At 51.1% G+C, this 15,915-nt stretch overlaps 1 protein-coding gene across 2 annotated transcripts in view; it reads left to right on the forward strand.

Annotated features, from left to right (window-relative positions):
- Positions 1-13,689, forward strand: part of PAPSS2 (3'-phosphoadenosine 5'-phosphosulfate synthase 2) — a 65,684-nt gene extending 51,995 nt beyond the window's left edge. For both annotated transcript variants that reach the window (XM_027596861.2, XM_027596862.2), the window contains 5 exons: positions 3,248-3,453; positions 8,559-8,694; positions 9,914-10,182; positions 11,220-11,449; positions 11,923-13,689. In XM_027596861.2, the coding sequence (XP_027452662.1) occupies positions 3,248-3,453; positions 8,559-8,694; positions 9,914-10,182; positions 11,220-11,449; positions 11,923-12,064 (983 nt within the window). In that variant the 3' untranslated portion in view covers positions 12,065-13,689. The remainder of the gene's footprint in view (positions 1-3,247; positions 3,454-8,558; positions 8,695-9,913; positions 10,183-11,219; positions 11,450-11,922) is intronic.
- The last annotated feature ends 2,226 nt before the right edge of the window (positions 13,690-15,915 follow it).

Here is a 15,915-nt window from a genome sequence, read left to right on the forward strand (position 1 = left end):
AACCATAAGAGACTCTTAACGATAGAGAACAAACTGGGGGTTGCTGGAGGGAGGTGGGTGGGGGATGGGCTGGGTGGGGGTGGGCATTAAGGGGGGCACTTGCTATGATGGACACGGGGTATTGTATATAAGTGATGAATCACTGAATTCTAGTCCTGCAACTAAAAAAAAAAAGCCTAGTTAAGCAATAAAATGTGATTTCATTTTTGCTTCGGAACAGTCCTATGCAAAAGTTGTGTGTTGGACCAACCGTGGACTCAGCACACAAGGCTTTTTTGCAGAGTGAGGCAGCCCGCTGTAAGGCAGATTTCCCCAGAGCTGCGGCACACAGTGGGAAAGGCTGAAAGCCCGAGTCGGGGCTGAAAGCCATGGAGGATGCCTCAGCTGAACGTGACACTGTCAGATGAGTTCCCGCAGCGGAAGAGTTGAGGGAGGTGGTAGGCCAAGCCGCTCGTCCTGTGTGGAGTTGTAGCTCCGGGTAGATGCAGTCAGTTGGCATCATTACTCAGTGGAACTCCTCTGCCTCCCCCCCCAACCCCCCCCCCCCCAGATTGGCTCTCTTGACCACCCATCAGGAAGGGCTGTTTCCCCAGGGCAGGGTTTCCCTCAAGGCCAAGAGGAACATGGGTGCAAGGCTACCTCGGGCAGGAACCTAGTGGACCAAAGGAGGCAACTGCCACAGGAAAATGGTGTTGGCTTTGCATTTTGGTTTTACTTGATTTTGGTCAGGTCACTGTGAGCAGTGTGGTCAGTAACCCACAGAACACATGGTTTTCTAGTCAGATCATCAGCACCCTTGAAGGCGTTCCACTTGGCTAGCCTCTCTCCCCTTTCCTCAGCTAGACTTCGGGGTGGGTTTCATGATCTTTGACACAGCTCCCGTGATAAAGGGCTGTACGGTACGCCCCCACCCCCAGCAACCCAGGAAGTGTGGATTATTCGTTACCCCATCTCTCAAGTCGGGAAACTGAGCCCAGAGAAGGTGAACTGAGTCCCCAGAATGCCTGAGCTTTTGAAACAAAGAAGTCACTTGAATGTCAAAACCCATGACTTCCTGTGCAGATACCTTACTTGTGGTTTGCAAGGGCTCCCCGGGGCGCTGGGGGGGTGGGTGGGGATCACAGGATTTTGACAGGATTTCTTTGTCCCTTGCAGTTGCTATCTCTATCCTGTGACATTCTTTACACTCTAGTAACTTCTGGAGAGTATGTAGAAGGTGCAAAGTGATGTGCCCGGAGACGGGTTTCATAGCTGACTCAGATCTCAGATCTTTAACCCCATGAGAGGCATTCCAAATATTGGATTTTGAAGTTTAGGTTTGAAAGGCTTCATTAACCTGTGGGACATTTCCTCCCATTTGTTTCCTGTGGAGTTGAATGTTTTCCTTATTCACGTGCTCTCGTTCCTTTCTGAGTCTTGAACTTGGGAATCCCCCCAGATCTCCCTAATCTTGTTCAGTGTTGTACGCTGACGGCGTGCCCCGTTTTCTCATGTATGACTAAAGCAGAGAAACGGACATAGTTGGTGGACGTCAGGTGCCCCCGCAGAAGGGGGGACACAGCTGGCTCATTTCTTTTAACAGTATCTGGCCTCATTAAGAAATTAGATGTTTCCAGAAAGCCCAGTTGTAATCTTTGAAGCCCCACACTGAAAAACAACTACATCTTTTAACCATTTTCCCTAGAAAACATTTTAAAAAGTCCTTCTAAGAAACCCCAAATAACTTCATATTCACTTTTAAAAATGTGTTAAAGACAAGCTTTACAAAGTGACATCACTGTCACTAGTTATTGCCAGTTATCGAGCCCAGCTCTAACATAACGGTGCCCTTGAGGGGTTGTTGGCCCCACACAGGAGGAGCCCCCCATGACTCTACTTTTGATTTATTAGTCAGGGTTCTCCAGACAAACAGGGTAGGGTGGACAGAGAGAGAGGGAGAGATTGATTTTAGGGAATTGGCTCACACAGTTGCAGAGCCTTGGCAAGTCCGAGATCCGCAGGGTAGACTGGCAGGCCAGAGACCCAGGGAAGACTTGTAGCTCAAGTTCAAAGTCTGTGGGCGGAGCTCCCTCTTCTTCCTGGAAAGTGGGTCTTCTGTTGAGTCCTTCGACTGAGTCTGTGAGGCCTATCGCCTTATGGAGGACACTCTGCTCTACCCCAAGTCTACTGTTTTAAATGTTCATCTCATCTTAAAAATACCTTCAGAGAAACCTCTAGAACAACGTTTGACTGAATATCTGGGCACTGCAGCCTAGCCAAGTAGACACATAAAATGAGCCCTCACAGTTTCTAGGTCAGCTTTTAAGTAATTCTCTTGCCTCTTCCTTTGAGGTCAAGCGGGTCCTAGGCATGTGTTGTAGCTGAAGATGGGATGAGAAATTCTCTGAACAGCACATCCCATACCCTCCAGTTTGTTGTGTTGTATCCTGAGAAACCAGAATGCCAGTTTACTTAAATTCCTTTTAAAGTAAGACACTTAGCCTAAAGGGGAGAGGAGCTCACTCTCCACAGTAAGTGCGTGAGCTCTAGTAAATCCACTTTCTATGGTTTTACCTCGTCTGTGTTTTTTGACTGATGGTTCTCAATTGCAGTTGAGCTCGCAAGGGCTGTGATCCCAGAGAAGTCTTTTCAATACCGTTTAAAGGTGATGCCATGCCTGGACCACAGGAAACAGACAACATCAGGAGGACTCCTTCTTTGGGGCCCTCCCTACTCCTTAGTGTTACTTGTCTGATTTTTTTTTTTTTTTTCTTTTTCAATTCAGTGTGTCGGTACCACAGTTAGAGCCTAAAGAGATAATCTAAGAGACTGGCCAATGTTGTCACAAGGTTCGTTTCCAAGAAAGACTAGAGGCTTTTGTTTGGCCAACCTTCATTGTGTGTAATTGGGTTTTTAAAGATTTTAAACTCTCTGGTACGTTGAGGTCAGGACCAAGCTTTCAAAAGGGAACTCAGAAGGGAGATGCCCCCTTCTCATCCCCCAGATTAGATCACTCACTGAAGCCACCTCTGTGATTTGAAACTCGGCCCACTTTTCACAAATGCCCCATCTCTTGCATTGAGAAGCCTCTCGAGGACTTACGGTAGACTCTCAGGAAATTGGTGCCGCCAACACAACCGTGTAGGATTTAGGCCTTCGTTGCCTTTGCAAGAAATGTTTGGAATGGACGTTGTGCACATTTGAGTCATGCTTCAAGGAGGGCACACCTTGCATCCCATGCTCACTCATCACGTGGTTCCTTCTCTAGACGGAGTGATCAACATGAGCATCCCCATTGTACTGCCCGTCTCTGCGGATGATAAGGCGCGGCTGGAGGGGCGCAGTGAGTTTGTCCTGACACATGGCGGACGGAGAGTGGCTATCTTACGAGACCCTGAATTCTACGAACATAGAAAGGAGGAACGTTGTTCCCGCGTGTGGGGGACGATGTGTGCAAAACACCCCCATATCAAAGTAAGTGGAAGGGCTTTCTTGATCTCTTTCACTTTAGGACAAAAATCATTCCTTTTTATTCCTTCATGAAGGACTTAAAAGAAACACCAGGGTCAGTTGGAGGAATGCATTTCTTTTTTTAAAATCAATTTATTAGAGAGAGAGAGAGAGAGAGAGCGCGAGCGAGAGAGAGCATGAGCAGGGGGTGGGGCAGAGGGAAAAGGAGAGAAACTCAAGCGGACTCTGTGCTGAGCGTGGAGCCCGACGAGCAGCTTGATTCCACGACCCTGAGATCATGACCTGGCTGAAGTCAAGAGTCAGACCCTTCACCAACTGAGCCCCCCAGGCACCCCCTGAGGAATGCATTTCTAGGGCAGGTCTTGCAGGCTCTGCCTTCAGAGATCTTTAGATAGGGGCAGAGAAGTGTCTTTTCTGTTTTGAGCTGCTCTGAATGAGTCACCGAGTCCTCAGATGCTGTGATGGCTGGCTCCCTCCGCTAAATGGGAAACAACCGGACTGGGGCGATAGTTGAGTCTGGCATCTTGAGTGAAGGACAGAAATCAGAGCCATAGCTAGAGCTTGTGGCACTCTCCATCTTGGAAATTCACTGGGGAAGCACAGTCCTTCATCCAGCGTGGGTCCAACCTACCACTGGAGAGAGTCTCAGAGTGCATGCCTCGTGGTCAGTGACATCCTTTTAGTAAACAAAAATCAGTGCAGAGCACAGACGGTGGCAGAGTCTCCAGAGGGAAAGAGCACATTGTCATCAGTGGGTATTTTAAGATTGAAAAATGCGTTCATCTGATTAGGATTGTTTTGAGTCTATCCTGCCTAGAGGCAAAATAGGCTAAACCTCCTCAGATTCCTTCACAGCTTCTACTTGGTGCGGGTGGGGGTGGAGAGTCTCACGGAATTGCTGCGTGTGGTCCGTTTCCCATAAAGGAAAGTATGTGAGATTGAATGCAAAAGCCGTCCCTTGCCCAGCGTGAGAACATTAGGGTTGAAATTTTTAAAAAGCCGTCTAAAAGGAGGGGCCAGACTCAAAATAACCCCAGGATCTCTTCCAGCCCTGTGCCCCTACAAAAGATGTTTGAGTGAGCCTACTGGAGTTGGTTGGGCAGATGTTGGTTTGGTCTCGTTTGTTTCAGTTGTGACATGTTGCAAGGGAGGAAGGGCTTTTCCAAGGCCTCTGAACACAAGAGGTGAATGAGCAAAGCAGCTTCTCGTTTCATGGACACAATCATCCACCTTGTAGCTGAGCATCTTGATCCTGCCTCTGTTTCATCTACTCCCTGGTCCTCATGGTCTCGGGTTGGGTTCTGATCTTCTGTCAGTGACCCGGAGGGGGAAGAGTGACCCTGCATCCCTGTTCCAGAGATGTCCCCTCTTGGGGCCCGTTGTCCACCTCCACTGTGGTAGCCCTAAAAGAAACACCTGAGGAAGCTCTCGAGACTTAATTTCTTTTCATCTTTTCGTCAGTTGGAGCGCAGAATTTCATAGAAGCCAGGGAATACGGTGCTGTGACTCGTGGTCTTGGTCATCTGGTCAGTGACCGTCCCATGAGGTCGTCAGAGGGACTCTGCAAACATTCCCAGTGAGCTAATGGCGAGAAATGGGCCATGGATAACCTGACAGAGGAAGGCACTCAGCGTACACACCACACCCAGAGCGTGACGCGCGTCCCCTGGACGCACCTACACACTACACACCGTTTACAGGGAAGGGACTTTCCACTGCCCCTTTTTTTAGCACCTTGAAATTTACAGTGAAATTTACACTTAAAGGTGTTCTTCCCCCGCCGCCCCCCCCCCCCCCAAAGTAACCCCTTCCAAAAGTGGCCGTGGGCCTTGTTGCATTTCCAGTGGCCCTGGGAGTACTTGGCTGGGTCAGTTCTGGGGGTTGGCGCTGAGCGCTCCCTGTGAGTCTGTGAAGGTTGGGATCCTGGCGTTAGAGAAGTATTCAGGGCTCTTTCCGGGCTGGCTCCAGCTGCAAGCACCTCACCCCATCTGGCTGCGGCCGAATCCTGGGCGTCTTCCTCCTCCCCTGTTCGCTGGGCCGCCGAGCCCTGGCGATTCCGCCCTGCGCCCCGCCCCCCCCCCCCCCCGGCCCCGTGTCCTGCCTGACTCCGGGCCAGCCTTGTCCGTCTCGCCCAACCCATCCCCGGCTGGTCATGCTCCGTAGTGGGCCAGCGTGTTGTCCTCTCCTGCTCCTGCACGTGCTGGTCCCTCAACCCAGACACTGTTCCTCCTGCCCCTGCCACTTCCCCGGGCTGCCACCCCATTCCTCCTTTCTCCCCGTGACCTGTAAGCGTGACAGGGGGTGCCTTCTTTGTGCTCCTAGAGCACTTTGCCCTTGTGCGGCCCCAGCTCCTCCAGTTTTGTCACCTGTTCAGCCTTCTGCCCGCTCGGGAGAGGAAGGGCCGTGCCGCTGGGTGGGGCCTGTGCTGCAGGCAGAGCTCGGGGGAGGCAGCAGGTGCAGTGGGAGGAGCAGCCTGGCTTGGGGGTCCTGGGCGTGGCGTCTTGGCATCTGGCAGAGCCTGTGCGCCCTTGAGCGCTGACGCTTCTCTCGTCTGCAAACGAGGCGTGAAGCCCTGTCCTCTGCACCTTCCTTGTCGCCCCAGAACCTCCAGACCAGGAGGGACAGCACAGACATGAAGGGATGTTCTCCACGGGGACCGCCTCAGTTTTCTGCCTCTTGATCCTCATCTCTGAACCCTTTCGTTGTGACCCTGTTTGCCCCGAACCGGCCGTTTCTCACTTCCTCCCGGTTTCCTGCCCGCTCCCCGTCCCCTTGCCATTGCGACCAGTGTGCCTCCCCACACTCAGCAGCGGCTCGCGCTCCAGCCCGTGCACCCCGCCTCCTCCCCAGGCTGTGTCTGTGGGGCTCCTCAGCGCAGCCGCCTCGTCTTCGTGCTGGAGTCTGGGCTCCCCCCCCTCCTTCCTGTGATTCCAAGCGCGGTTGCCCTCTCACACTTCCTTCGACTCGCCGGAAGCCCGTCCCCCATTTCTGTCTGTGCGCCCAGGTCCGCAGACTCTCTCCAGCGGTGCCCCCCTGGCTGCCTTTTAGCAGGAGGCCCAAAAGGAGCTGGGGGCCCTTAGGCAAACAAAGCCTGAGAAATGGGGCAGAGCCACGGAAGCTGCCTTCCTTGTAGTAGCGAGAGCTCCGTTCTGGGGACAGTTGGGCCATCTTGGGGAGAGAAATGCCCTTTGCCTCTCCCCATTTCAGAGATGCCAGAAGCATAGTTCAGCATTGTTCATCAGATAGGCACATTTTTTAGGCTGAGTTGTGAACCAAACTGGAGAGAAGGCGCCTTCACCAACAGAACAATATAGGGTGGACCCCTAGCGTCCAGCCTGAGTTACTGCACTCCTAGGGATTTGGGGTAAGTCTCCACATTTTATCCATCACCCACCTCTGGGCCAGGAGGAGAAAGCAAATGCACAGGTACGGGGATTTGACAGTATTCTTATTAAGTGATTTTCCTCCCTCCATCCCACACGGCCGTGTTTTTCCTTTCCGTTGCTGTGACGACCCCTCCCGCCGGGCTCACCCCTCACGTTTTTGGGGCCCAAGGCAAATGAAAGCCCACATTCCATATTTAAAAGTTACCTATCGAACTAACAAACCGTTAGATAAAATGGGTTCTGCCCTCCTACGTTAAGAATACCCTAGAAGGTCAGGTTCAAATTTAAATTCCGCACCAGAACATGGTATTGTGTGAAGAGCTGGCTCTCGACCTGCCACGAACCCTCTTTCCTTCTCTCTGCTTGGCCTTGTCCTGTACCAGGAGGGCGCCCCAGGCCGGATAGCTGAGCTCCATCCTCACGCCCCCGCAGACTCCCCTGCCCCGGCCCCTCCCCAGAAATAGGGCTGCCTCCCCGGCTGTGTGGTCCACCCCGAAAGACAGGCTGCGAGAGGAAGCGTGTGGTTCCTTGTCACGGTGTGCATTTTCTGTTCCTCACTGTCCCCCGAAGTCACTTCAGCAGAGACTGGGTCTTGACGAGTGAGGGTATTAACGGTAACCTCTGTGCTTTCTTTGAAGAATCTTACAGTTTTAGATTGTACATTTAGGTCTTTAATCCATTCTGAGTGAATTTTTTTACAGGGTATAAAATAAGGCTCTTTCTCTCTGAATGTGGGTACCCAGTTTTCTCAACACCGTTTGCCAGAGAGACTGTTCGTTCCCCATCGAGTGGTCCTGGCGCCCTTGTCAAAGATGATTTGAGAAAAATAAGGTTTTAGCTACTTGAGTCTGTGCTTAGCCTTGGATGTGGATTTAGCAACATATTGCTGCTCTTTGGACATTTTCTTTTGTTTTCAAATTAGAGGTAACAAAGAAGGATGTTTCTTTTCAGAGTTTCCTTAGAAACTGTGCTCAGCAATAATGAACCGGTAGAAAACAACTTGCCTGATTTCCCCTGGCTTCTCTATTTTGGGTCCTTACTGAAGACAGTCTAAGACACATCAGGCTGTATGAGGGATGTGCTGGCGGTGGTTCGCAGAACACTGGGGGTCCCCGAGACCTTTCCACAGAACGCCAGTCTCAAAACTCCTTCGTAATGCTGAGACATCCTGTGCTGTCTTCACTGGGCTGACTCTTGTACTGCCCGTGCCAGAGCAACGTGGGCGAAACTCCTGGCCCCTTGGACTCAAGACGCCTGGCTCAACTTGGGTCGTCCCCTCGACCCCAAGCACTCGCAGTAAAAACAGGGCCGGCTTCAGTTAAGAATGTTCTTGATGATGGGGTGCTTGGGTGGCTCAGTTGAGCGTCCAACTCTTGATTTTGGCTCAGGTCATGATCTCAGGGTCATGGGATCGAGCCCCGAGCCGGACTCCCCGCTCAGCGCTGGGCGTGTGGAGTCTGTTTGAGATTCTTTCTCTCCCTCTGCCCCTCCCCTGCTCGCTCGCGCGCTCTCTCTCTCTCTCTCTCTCTCTCTCTCTCAAAAAAAAAAAAAAAGTATAAAAGGGTTGAGACCAAAAAGTTTGAGAAATACTGTGTTAGAAATGCTTTAAGAATGGAAGGCGGTTCTTCAGGCTTAACCCAAGGTTGGTGTAGGAGAAAATGGTTTTCAGATACACTAGAAGTCGACACTCATCTCCAAGAACTTTACTCATGGTCTTTCTAGATGGTGATGGAAAGTGGGGATTGGCTGGTGGGTGGAGACCTGCAGGTGCTGGAGAGGGTACGGTGGAATGACGGGCTGGACCAGTACCGGCTGACGCCTCTGGAGCTCCAGCAGAAATGCGAAGAAATGAACGCCGGTACGTAGACTGCCCTGTGTGCCCTTGCCAGTCCTCCCCGCCGTGTGATTATAGAATTCGAGATACCAGGAATCTGCCGTCCTTATAGTTTCCAAAAGCTGGAAGCCTCTATGGATGTGTGTACTGCTACGGACTGGAGCAATTTAGAAAGCTGAAGTACATCCACATATTGCCATAGGATGCGGCAGTTAAAAATAGGCACGGACACCGAAAAATACCCAAAGTGTATTTATTCAGCAAAAGCACACATTGCAGAACAATCTCTACAGCGTAATTTTGGAAAACAAAATACAGTAATTGCTCTTAACACCCTAAGTTACTTCTGTGTCTAGAGGCAGAAGTCTCTGGGGCGTGCGCCCCAAACCGCAGGTGACAGGGGCCTCTTGGGGAGGGAGTTAGACCAAGGGGCGGGAAGATTTTCACTTTTGTAAATTTTGAAAAAGAGAGAGAAAACGTAATGGTGGGATTATGGGTGGTTTTTATATCCTGTCCGGGGCTTTTCTGGATTCCCCACAATCTCCATGACGGATATTTATTTCCTTCATAACTAGAAGGAAATGAAGCCTCTCAGGAGCCCGTCACTAAGTGGAGTAGTTTTGAAGATTTTTTTACAGTGAAGGTGAAATCATGTTTTTACGTCTTTAGGTTGTTAAAACTTTTCCCAGGCCCCAGATGGTGCTGGTCGTCGCTCACCCCCTTGGGGAGCGAGCCTGAAGCAGAGGGTGACGTGGGGACTGAGTGGTGCTTGGTGGCAGAGGCCCTGGTAACAGATGCCTCCATTTCCGAGGCAGGCTCTCCGATCAGGGCTTCCTGCCTGTGTGTCCTGTCCGGTCTGGTGGGTGACTCTGGAGTAACCAAGTAACCCGCAAGGACCCAGGTGGACTGCCCAGATGACTTTCGAAAGCAAGTGGGCATAGTGAGTGCCCTGAACAGCAAACATAGCTGTTTCCTTTCTTTCAAGATTTTTAAAAAATTTTTAAGTCACCTCTATACCCATTATGGGGCCCGAACTCCCAACCCCGAGATGAAGAGTCCCGTGATCTGCCGACTGAGCCAGCCAGGCGCCCCTTCTTTTCTTTTAAAATTCAAGATCTAATTGGCTTTATGAAACAATTCTAGCAAGCAGAGGGGAGCTCCCCCTGCATTTCCTTTTTTGTTCTTGCGGACGAGCGACAACGTGCATTTTGTTCAGCTTGGCCTTTGTCTGCTCCTTTCCCAGATGCGGTGTTCGCGTTCCAGCTGCGCAACCCCGTCCACAACGGCCACGCTCTGCTGATGCAGGACACCCGCCGCAGGCTGCTGGAGCGGGGCTACAAGCACCCCGTGCTCCTGCTGCACCCTCTGGGGGGCTGGACCAAGGACGACGACGTGCCCCTGGAGTGGCGGATGAAGCAGCACGCGGCGGTGCTGGAAGAAGGGGTCCTGGACCCCAAGTCAACCATCGTTGCCATCTTCCCCTCCCCGATGCTGTACGCTGGCCCCACAGAGGTGAGCGCTTCCCTGGGCCGGGCTGGGGGCCTCGGAAATGGGGGCTCAGGCTTTACTTAAGAGGAGCCAGGGAGTCTCTGCGATCCTTTTCTCTCATGAGCAGATTCTGGAATCTTCCAGTCTCTCTTCTTTATGCAACTTCATTCTGTTTCCATTTCGTGTTTGTAAGAATGCTAGAAACACCACCTCAGAGCCATCACGCACTGCCCTTGGGAACGTGGAGCTGACGTGTGAGCAAGGAGGATAGTGCAGCTTGACTGAGGCTGTAGGGCAAACCGTGTTGCACCTCACACCCAAGTCCCGCAGTTTCAGTCACTCTGCCTGGTTCACCACACACGCCCGTGAGCGCCCTTAGAAAGGAGCATTTGTCTCTAAAAGCTCGGTGTCCCCTTTTGTCATAGCACAACGAGCCCGCCAAACGGATGCTCTCCGTCCCGTGGCACCAAGTGTGTGGGAAGCGTGATCAATTGGAAGGGTCCCAGCGCTTTGGGGTACCCCAAACAGCGTTTCGGAAATGAATTCTCTTCAACCAGATCGCAGCGCCAGGCCCCCTCATCCTCTGTATTTCTCACTGAGCTTCAGACGGGGTCATTCATTTTGAAATCCCAGTGTCGTGTTGAACTAGAATCGGTGTCTTCGTATAATCCGCTCATTATTGGCAGTCGGATAATCAGACATGTTGGAATTTGTAATTTCCTTGAAACTGTGATCTATTCGGAATAGGGAGGGACTAGAAAGTAAAATTCACATGTCTGAGTGTTTCTGGTCCATGTGCCTGTCTGGAGGGGTGATTAGGAGACAGAACCTCGGGTTCTAGGAAGCTGGGGTGAGGTGGGGGGAATTCGTGTCTAGAGCTCCTACTACCCTCCCTGATGGAGCGAGCGTGAAGAGCATGGGGTCTTAGACACTCCACTGACGTCCTCCAGCTGTCGGTTGATCCTGGATTACTTTTAAAGCAGAACAGAGGCATCTCTGTAAACGGGAACCCCCGAGCTGGCCAGCGGTGACCAGCATCTCCCTTGCGTGATGTTCCCTAGGTCCAGTGGCACTGTCGGTCCCGGATGATTGCAGGGGTCAATTTCTACATCGTGGGCCGGGACCCCGCAGGCATGCCCCACCCTGAGACCAAGAAAGACCTGTACGAACCCACTCACGGAGGCAAGGTCTTGAGCATGGCCCCGGGCCTGACCTCGGTGGAAATCATTCCATTCCGCGTAGCTGCCTACAACAAAGCCAAAAAAGCCATGGACTTCTATGACCCGGCAAGGTAGGTTTCCAGAGGAAGATTCTTTCATCACCATCTGTACACCATCTGTGGAAGGGCATCTCCACATGCTCCCGGTGGGATGAGAGTCCCTAGAAGGCCGAGGCCTGGTCTTACATGTTCCGTGCCCCCCCTGAAGTGTAGCACGGCCCCTTGCATGTCAGTGGATGGTCCATCAGTAGCTCTCTTTCAACAAGTCTTCCTCGAGCAGGTGTTAAGGGAAAGGAAGCCAGCGTAGCAGCAGGGGACGTGCCCGTGGACAGAGTAGGCACCCAGGCGGCGTGGAGCGTGTGGCTGCCGTCACACCCGCCGTCACACCCCCTTCTTCTGCAAGTTCCTTGACTCAGGAGTTAGTGAACTGCCCCCTCCCCGAGGTGAAGGAAAAGATAGGGTCTGAGACGCGTCACCTCAGGCAGGCATCTCTGGGGGTGGGGTGACTTCCCCGCTCTGAGCTCTGTGTGGCTGCCCCGTGACAGGCACGACGAGTTTGACTTCATCTCGGGGACACGGATGAGGAAGCTGGCCCGGGAAGGAGAGAACCCCCCGGACGGCTTCATGGCGCCCAAAGCGTGGAAAGTCCTGACAGACTATTACCGGTCCCTGGAGAAGAACAACTAAGTGCCCTCCGGCTCCAGAGTTTCTTCTCGAAGTGCTCTTGGGTTCTCTTTCCTATTTTTGTGATTAGATGCTTTGTACATGATTGCTTCTCAGTGACTGATTTTCATGTTTTATAATGGGGTAAAAATTGTGTCTATAATTTAAAGTCAACTTCAATAATATATAAAAGAAAGTCCGAATGAAGACCACCTCCTAGCAGGTGCAAGCAATACTGTTATTTCAGAATGAAATTGTGTTCTCTACTGCATCTGATTACGTAGGTCCCAGGTTTCTGAACGCTTTGACTGTGTGTCTTAAGTTTACTTGCCAAGAGGTAAAGTGTATTTTCCAGCTTAAGTCTTGCCCAAGGTCCCAGCAGTAACATGAACCAGATTGAGCAACCTCTTCTGTACAGCTGACCTAAGGGCGGGGGGAATTTCTCACCCCTAAACGAGGTGGGGCTCGCGTGAAGATTCTCGCTGTTTCACCTCCTGCCTCCCGCCCCATCTGCTAAGGGCCTCAAGCCACACCTCGGATCCATGCGACCGAGTTCGGCCGAGAAAGTTAGGTTTTCTAAGAAAGGAGGGAGGCCTTACCACCCTTCTGTGAAGAGAACTCCAGTTCAACGGTGATTTTTCAGTTGGAGAACACAGGACGCCTTGAGGAACAGATTGGCACCCACGGCTCAGACGATCCGGCATTGTTTGTTGTGGGAAGTTAATTTTTCTCCTCTTTGCTGTGGTCACTGTGTCCTGGGAGAAGCAGCGCGGGCCAAACCAGTCCAGACCATCAGACTAGTGAGCTGCTGGAATGGGGAAAAGACCCCAGAAGCCCTTCTGTCTCCCAGGGGTCCCCACCACACGATGCCCAGCGCCGGCTTCAGGAGCGCCTGAGCACGGTCCCAAACTCTCACAGTTGGCATCGTTAGAAAGTACTGGTGGCACCCGACAGGCTTGCCGCCGCTTGACCTGCAGTCTGGGGCTCCGTCTACCCTGTACGACACAGGGGCTGCCTCTGGCCCCCCTCAGTTGCTTAGCATAAAAGCTCCTCGCACAGAAGGCACTTAGGAAGCAGTCTTCTTGGATGCCAGAAAGTCCAGAGTTTTCTAAACCCAGCGGATCTTAGTGCAGCTGGAGAAAATACTTTTCCAAAGACTCATGCTGTGCTGAGACATCTAACCTCTGATGGCTTTACTTCTTGGGAGGTGATCTTTATACCTAATTCCTTGTTGCTAAAGAATATATGAAGAAACCGCACCTTTTGTAGCTAGGTCTCTCTGGAAGAGACTTAAACTGGAAAGAGAAAACTGTGATTTTTTTTTTTAATTTTTTCTAAGAAAATGCTCATCTTAGCTACTGAAAGTTCTTCTGAGAGTAAATTACACACAATGGCCACAGCAAAGTGTATCTGCCTTGACTAGTATAGTGCCTATGTTGATTTAATCAGAGGTACGCAGTACTGCCTTTTTAAAGAACAATGTATTTATTGAAAACATGGGATGGAATGTAGTGCCTTAATCAATATATTTTGTGATTTTTAAGATATATTTAAAACTGCTTTTCTGCTCTTAATAATACTTAGTGCAAATGACTATTTCTATGTACAAGTGACGCTTGTTTTTATTTTAATAAACTTCTCAAAATGGACGCGGAGTCCTTTCTGCCTGTGACCGTGTGTGTGGTCGGCCATGGGACTGCCGAGGGCTTTGTGACTGTATGATTGGGAAGAACAGCAACCCTCTGACCACAGTTAAGAGGCTGTTTGCCCATGTCCGAGTCACTTAACAACTGCACGGTGGGCGTAGATGTGCAGGGCTCCTGATGTGCTCAGGGGGACGAGGCTGCTTGGGGGCTCACCGTAGGAGGATGTCACCGCGGGAGGGTCTGACCTCTTTCATCCTTGCTCCCTTTGCTCAAAGTGCCCCCAGGGAGTGCGCCAGCTGGGCTGGGAGCGGGTTTTTGCTGTTACCTTGTTTTCCGTCCGCTCCCACACCACCGCCAACCTCAGCCCTGGCTCCTTTGTCTTGAGCTGGGTACCTGTTTCCACCCCTACTTCCTGTGGCCTGCGGGCACCTGGCAGTCTGGGGCTGTGCCCCCCCCCCGCCCCCCCCCCCGGCCGCCTTCCTGCGGTCCTGAAGGCTTCCTGCACACCCTGCCGCTGCTCCTCATCGGGCAAACAGCCCGCTTCTCGCCCAGGGCCTCGCTCGCTCGCTCCTTCCAAGTGACCGTTAGCGGGACCAAGCAGGGCAAGACGTGTGAGGACACGAAGACACACACAAGGGGTGCCGAGGGGGGATGCCAGACCCTCAGGGCAGGGAGAACAAAGCCCAGAAAGGCCCCTGGACGTCGCTGGGTCTGACGATGGCAGACCTTGCAAAAGTACCAGCGCTCAGGCCCCAGGATTTCTCTCCAGCCTGTCTTCCTTGCACGAAGGAACCAATCCTAGTTACTCGAGGTGAACAAGTGATTTTGTTTTCTCTTTATCTTCCATTCTGGGACCCGGCCGTCAGGTCTGGCTTTCCTGACAGGTACTGGAGCTGCTCTTACTCGTGAAGGTCGGAGGGACCAATCGTGCCGCTTTGCCTCAGATTCTGAATGCAGGTCCCCGTTACTTAAGCATTTCCTCATCACCACATGCATCAAGGATCAGGAATGCACTACGCACAGATTTTGAAAACCACTGACTTCGCTTGCCTCTCACATCCATTTAGTTCTTCGATGAATTATTAACTATTATTGGGCCACTCAGTATGTTCATGGAACGGGGAAGATGATACACAAGCAAGTCACTGGTTCTCACTCCAGAATCCGCCTACCTTTTTTCTTATATTGTAAATTATTTTAATGAAAAAAAATTACTGAATTTTATTGATATTACTAAAAATAAATGGGTTACCGGCTAGAGTTTGGAGAATTAGTTAGATACAAGAAAAACCTAGATAGTATACCAATCACACTTTTCTATGGGGCTAGCAAGGAACAGGGGATGCTGGCGAGGCCCCCCCCAGCTGAGCGGGCACAGCTCTTTTAAAGTCACCATATGTATTTACTATTGCTGGCATCAATAATACACACTGTATTTGGTAAAATTCTTAAATACAGTTTTTTCCCCCTAGAAGTTTAAGCCTGCTGTGCACTTCTTTCACAAAATAATGTATGTGATAGTTCTTATAAACTGTAACAGATGATACACACTTTTGTGGAAAGAACAGTCTTGTTTTATATTTATTTCATACGCCTGCTTTCCATAAATAGTTCAAAGGTAAAATTCAGCTCATTGTAGGTTGTGTGGACTGCTTTCATGTAAATAACTCCAATACTGATCTGGTATTTTGAACTAGTTAAAAGACTGGCTTCTGCAAGTGTATTCACCAAGAAGAACCTACATTTATGGGAAGATATTAATCCCATGAACCACTAAAGAGGTTGTATTCCTTGTCCTATCCTCAGATGGTAAAAGGAATTCTAGAAAGTACTAGATCTTTGGGTAGGCAAAGCAAACAACAAAGAAAGCTTCTAGCTCCAACAGAGTCAAGGAAATAAACACGTTTAATACACCGAAACATCTGGCCCACGCGGCGTCTCTAACCTATCTGATGGCATTTTGGTAACTGCCCATCAGAACAAGTGCATCCACCAAGGCTGACACCCATCAGCAGCTGAGTACTGCAGTCAGGTCCGTGTCGCTAACGAAGGGCCCTGCGTCTATCAACACGGCCGCCGTTGCCACAGTGCGCAGCTTAGTGAGCTGGGACGGGCACGTGGAGAGATCTATTTCAGCAGGCCCCTCATGGTGCAGACAAGGAAACGGGGGCCTAGAGACGGGAGACGGGAGAGGACTGCCCTGAGCACACGAGAGCCTGCAGCCAGACT

This window comes from Zalophus californianus, chromosome 15 (genome assembly GCF_009762305.2).
Source record: "Zalophus californianus isolate mZalCal1 chromosome 15, mZalCal1.pri.v2, whole genome shotgun sequence".
In the NCBI taxonomy this organism is placed as follows: domain Eukaryota; kingdom Metazoa; phylum Chordata; class Mammalia; order Carnivora; family Otariidae; genus Zalophus; species Zalophus californianus.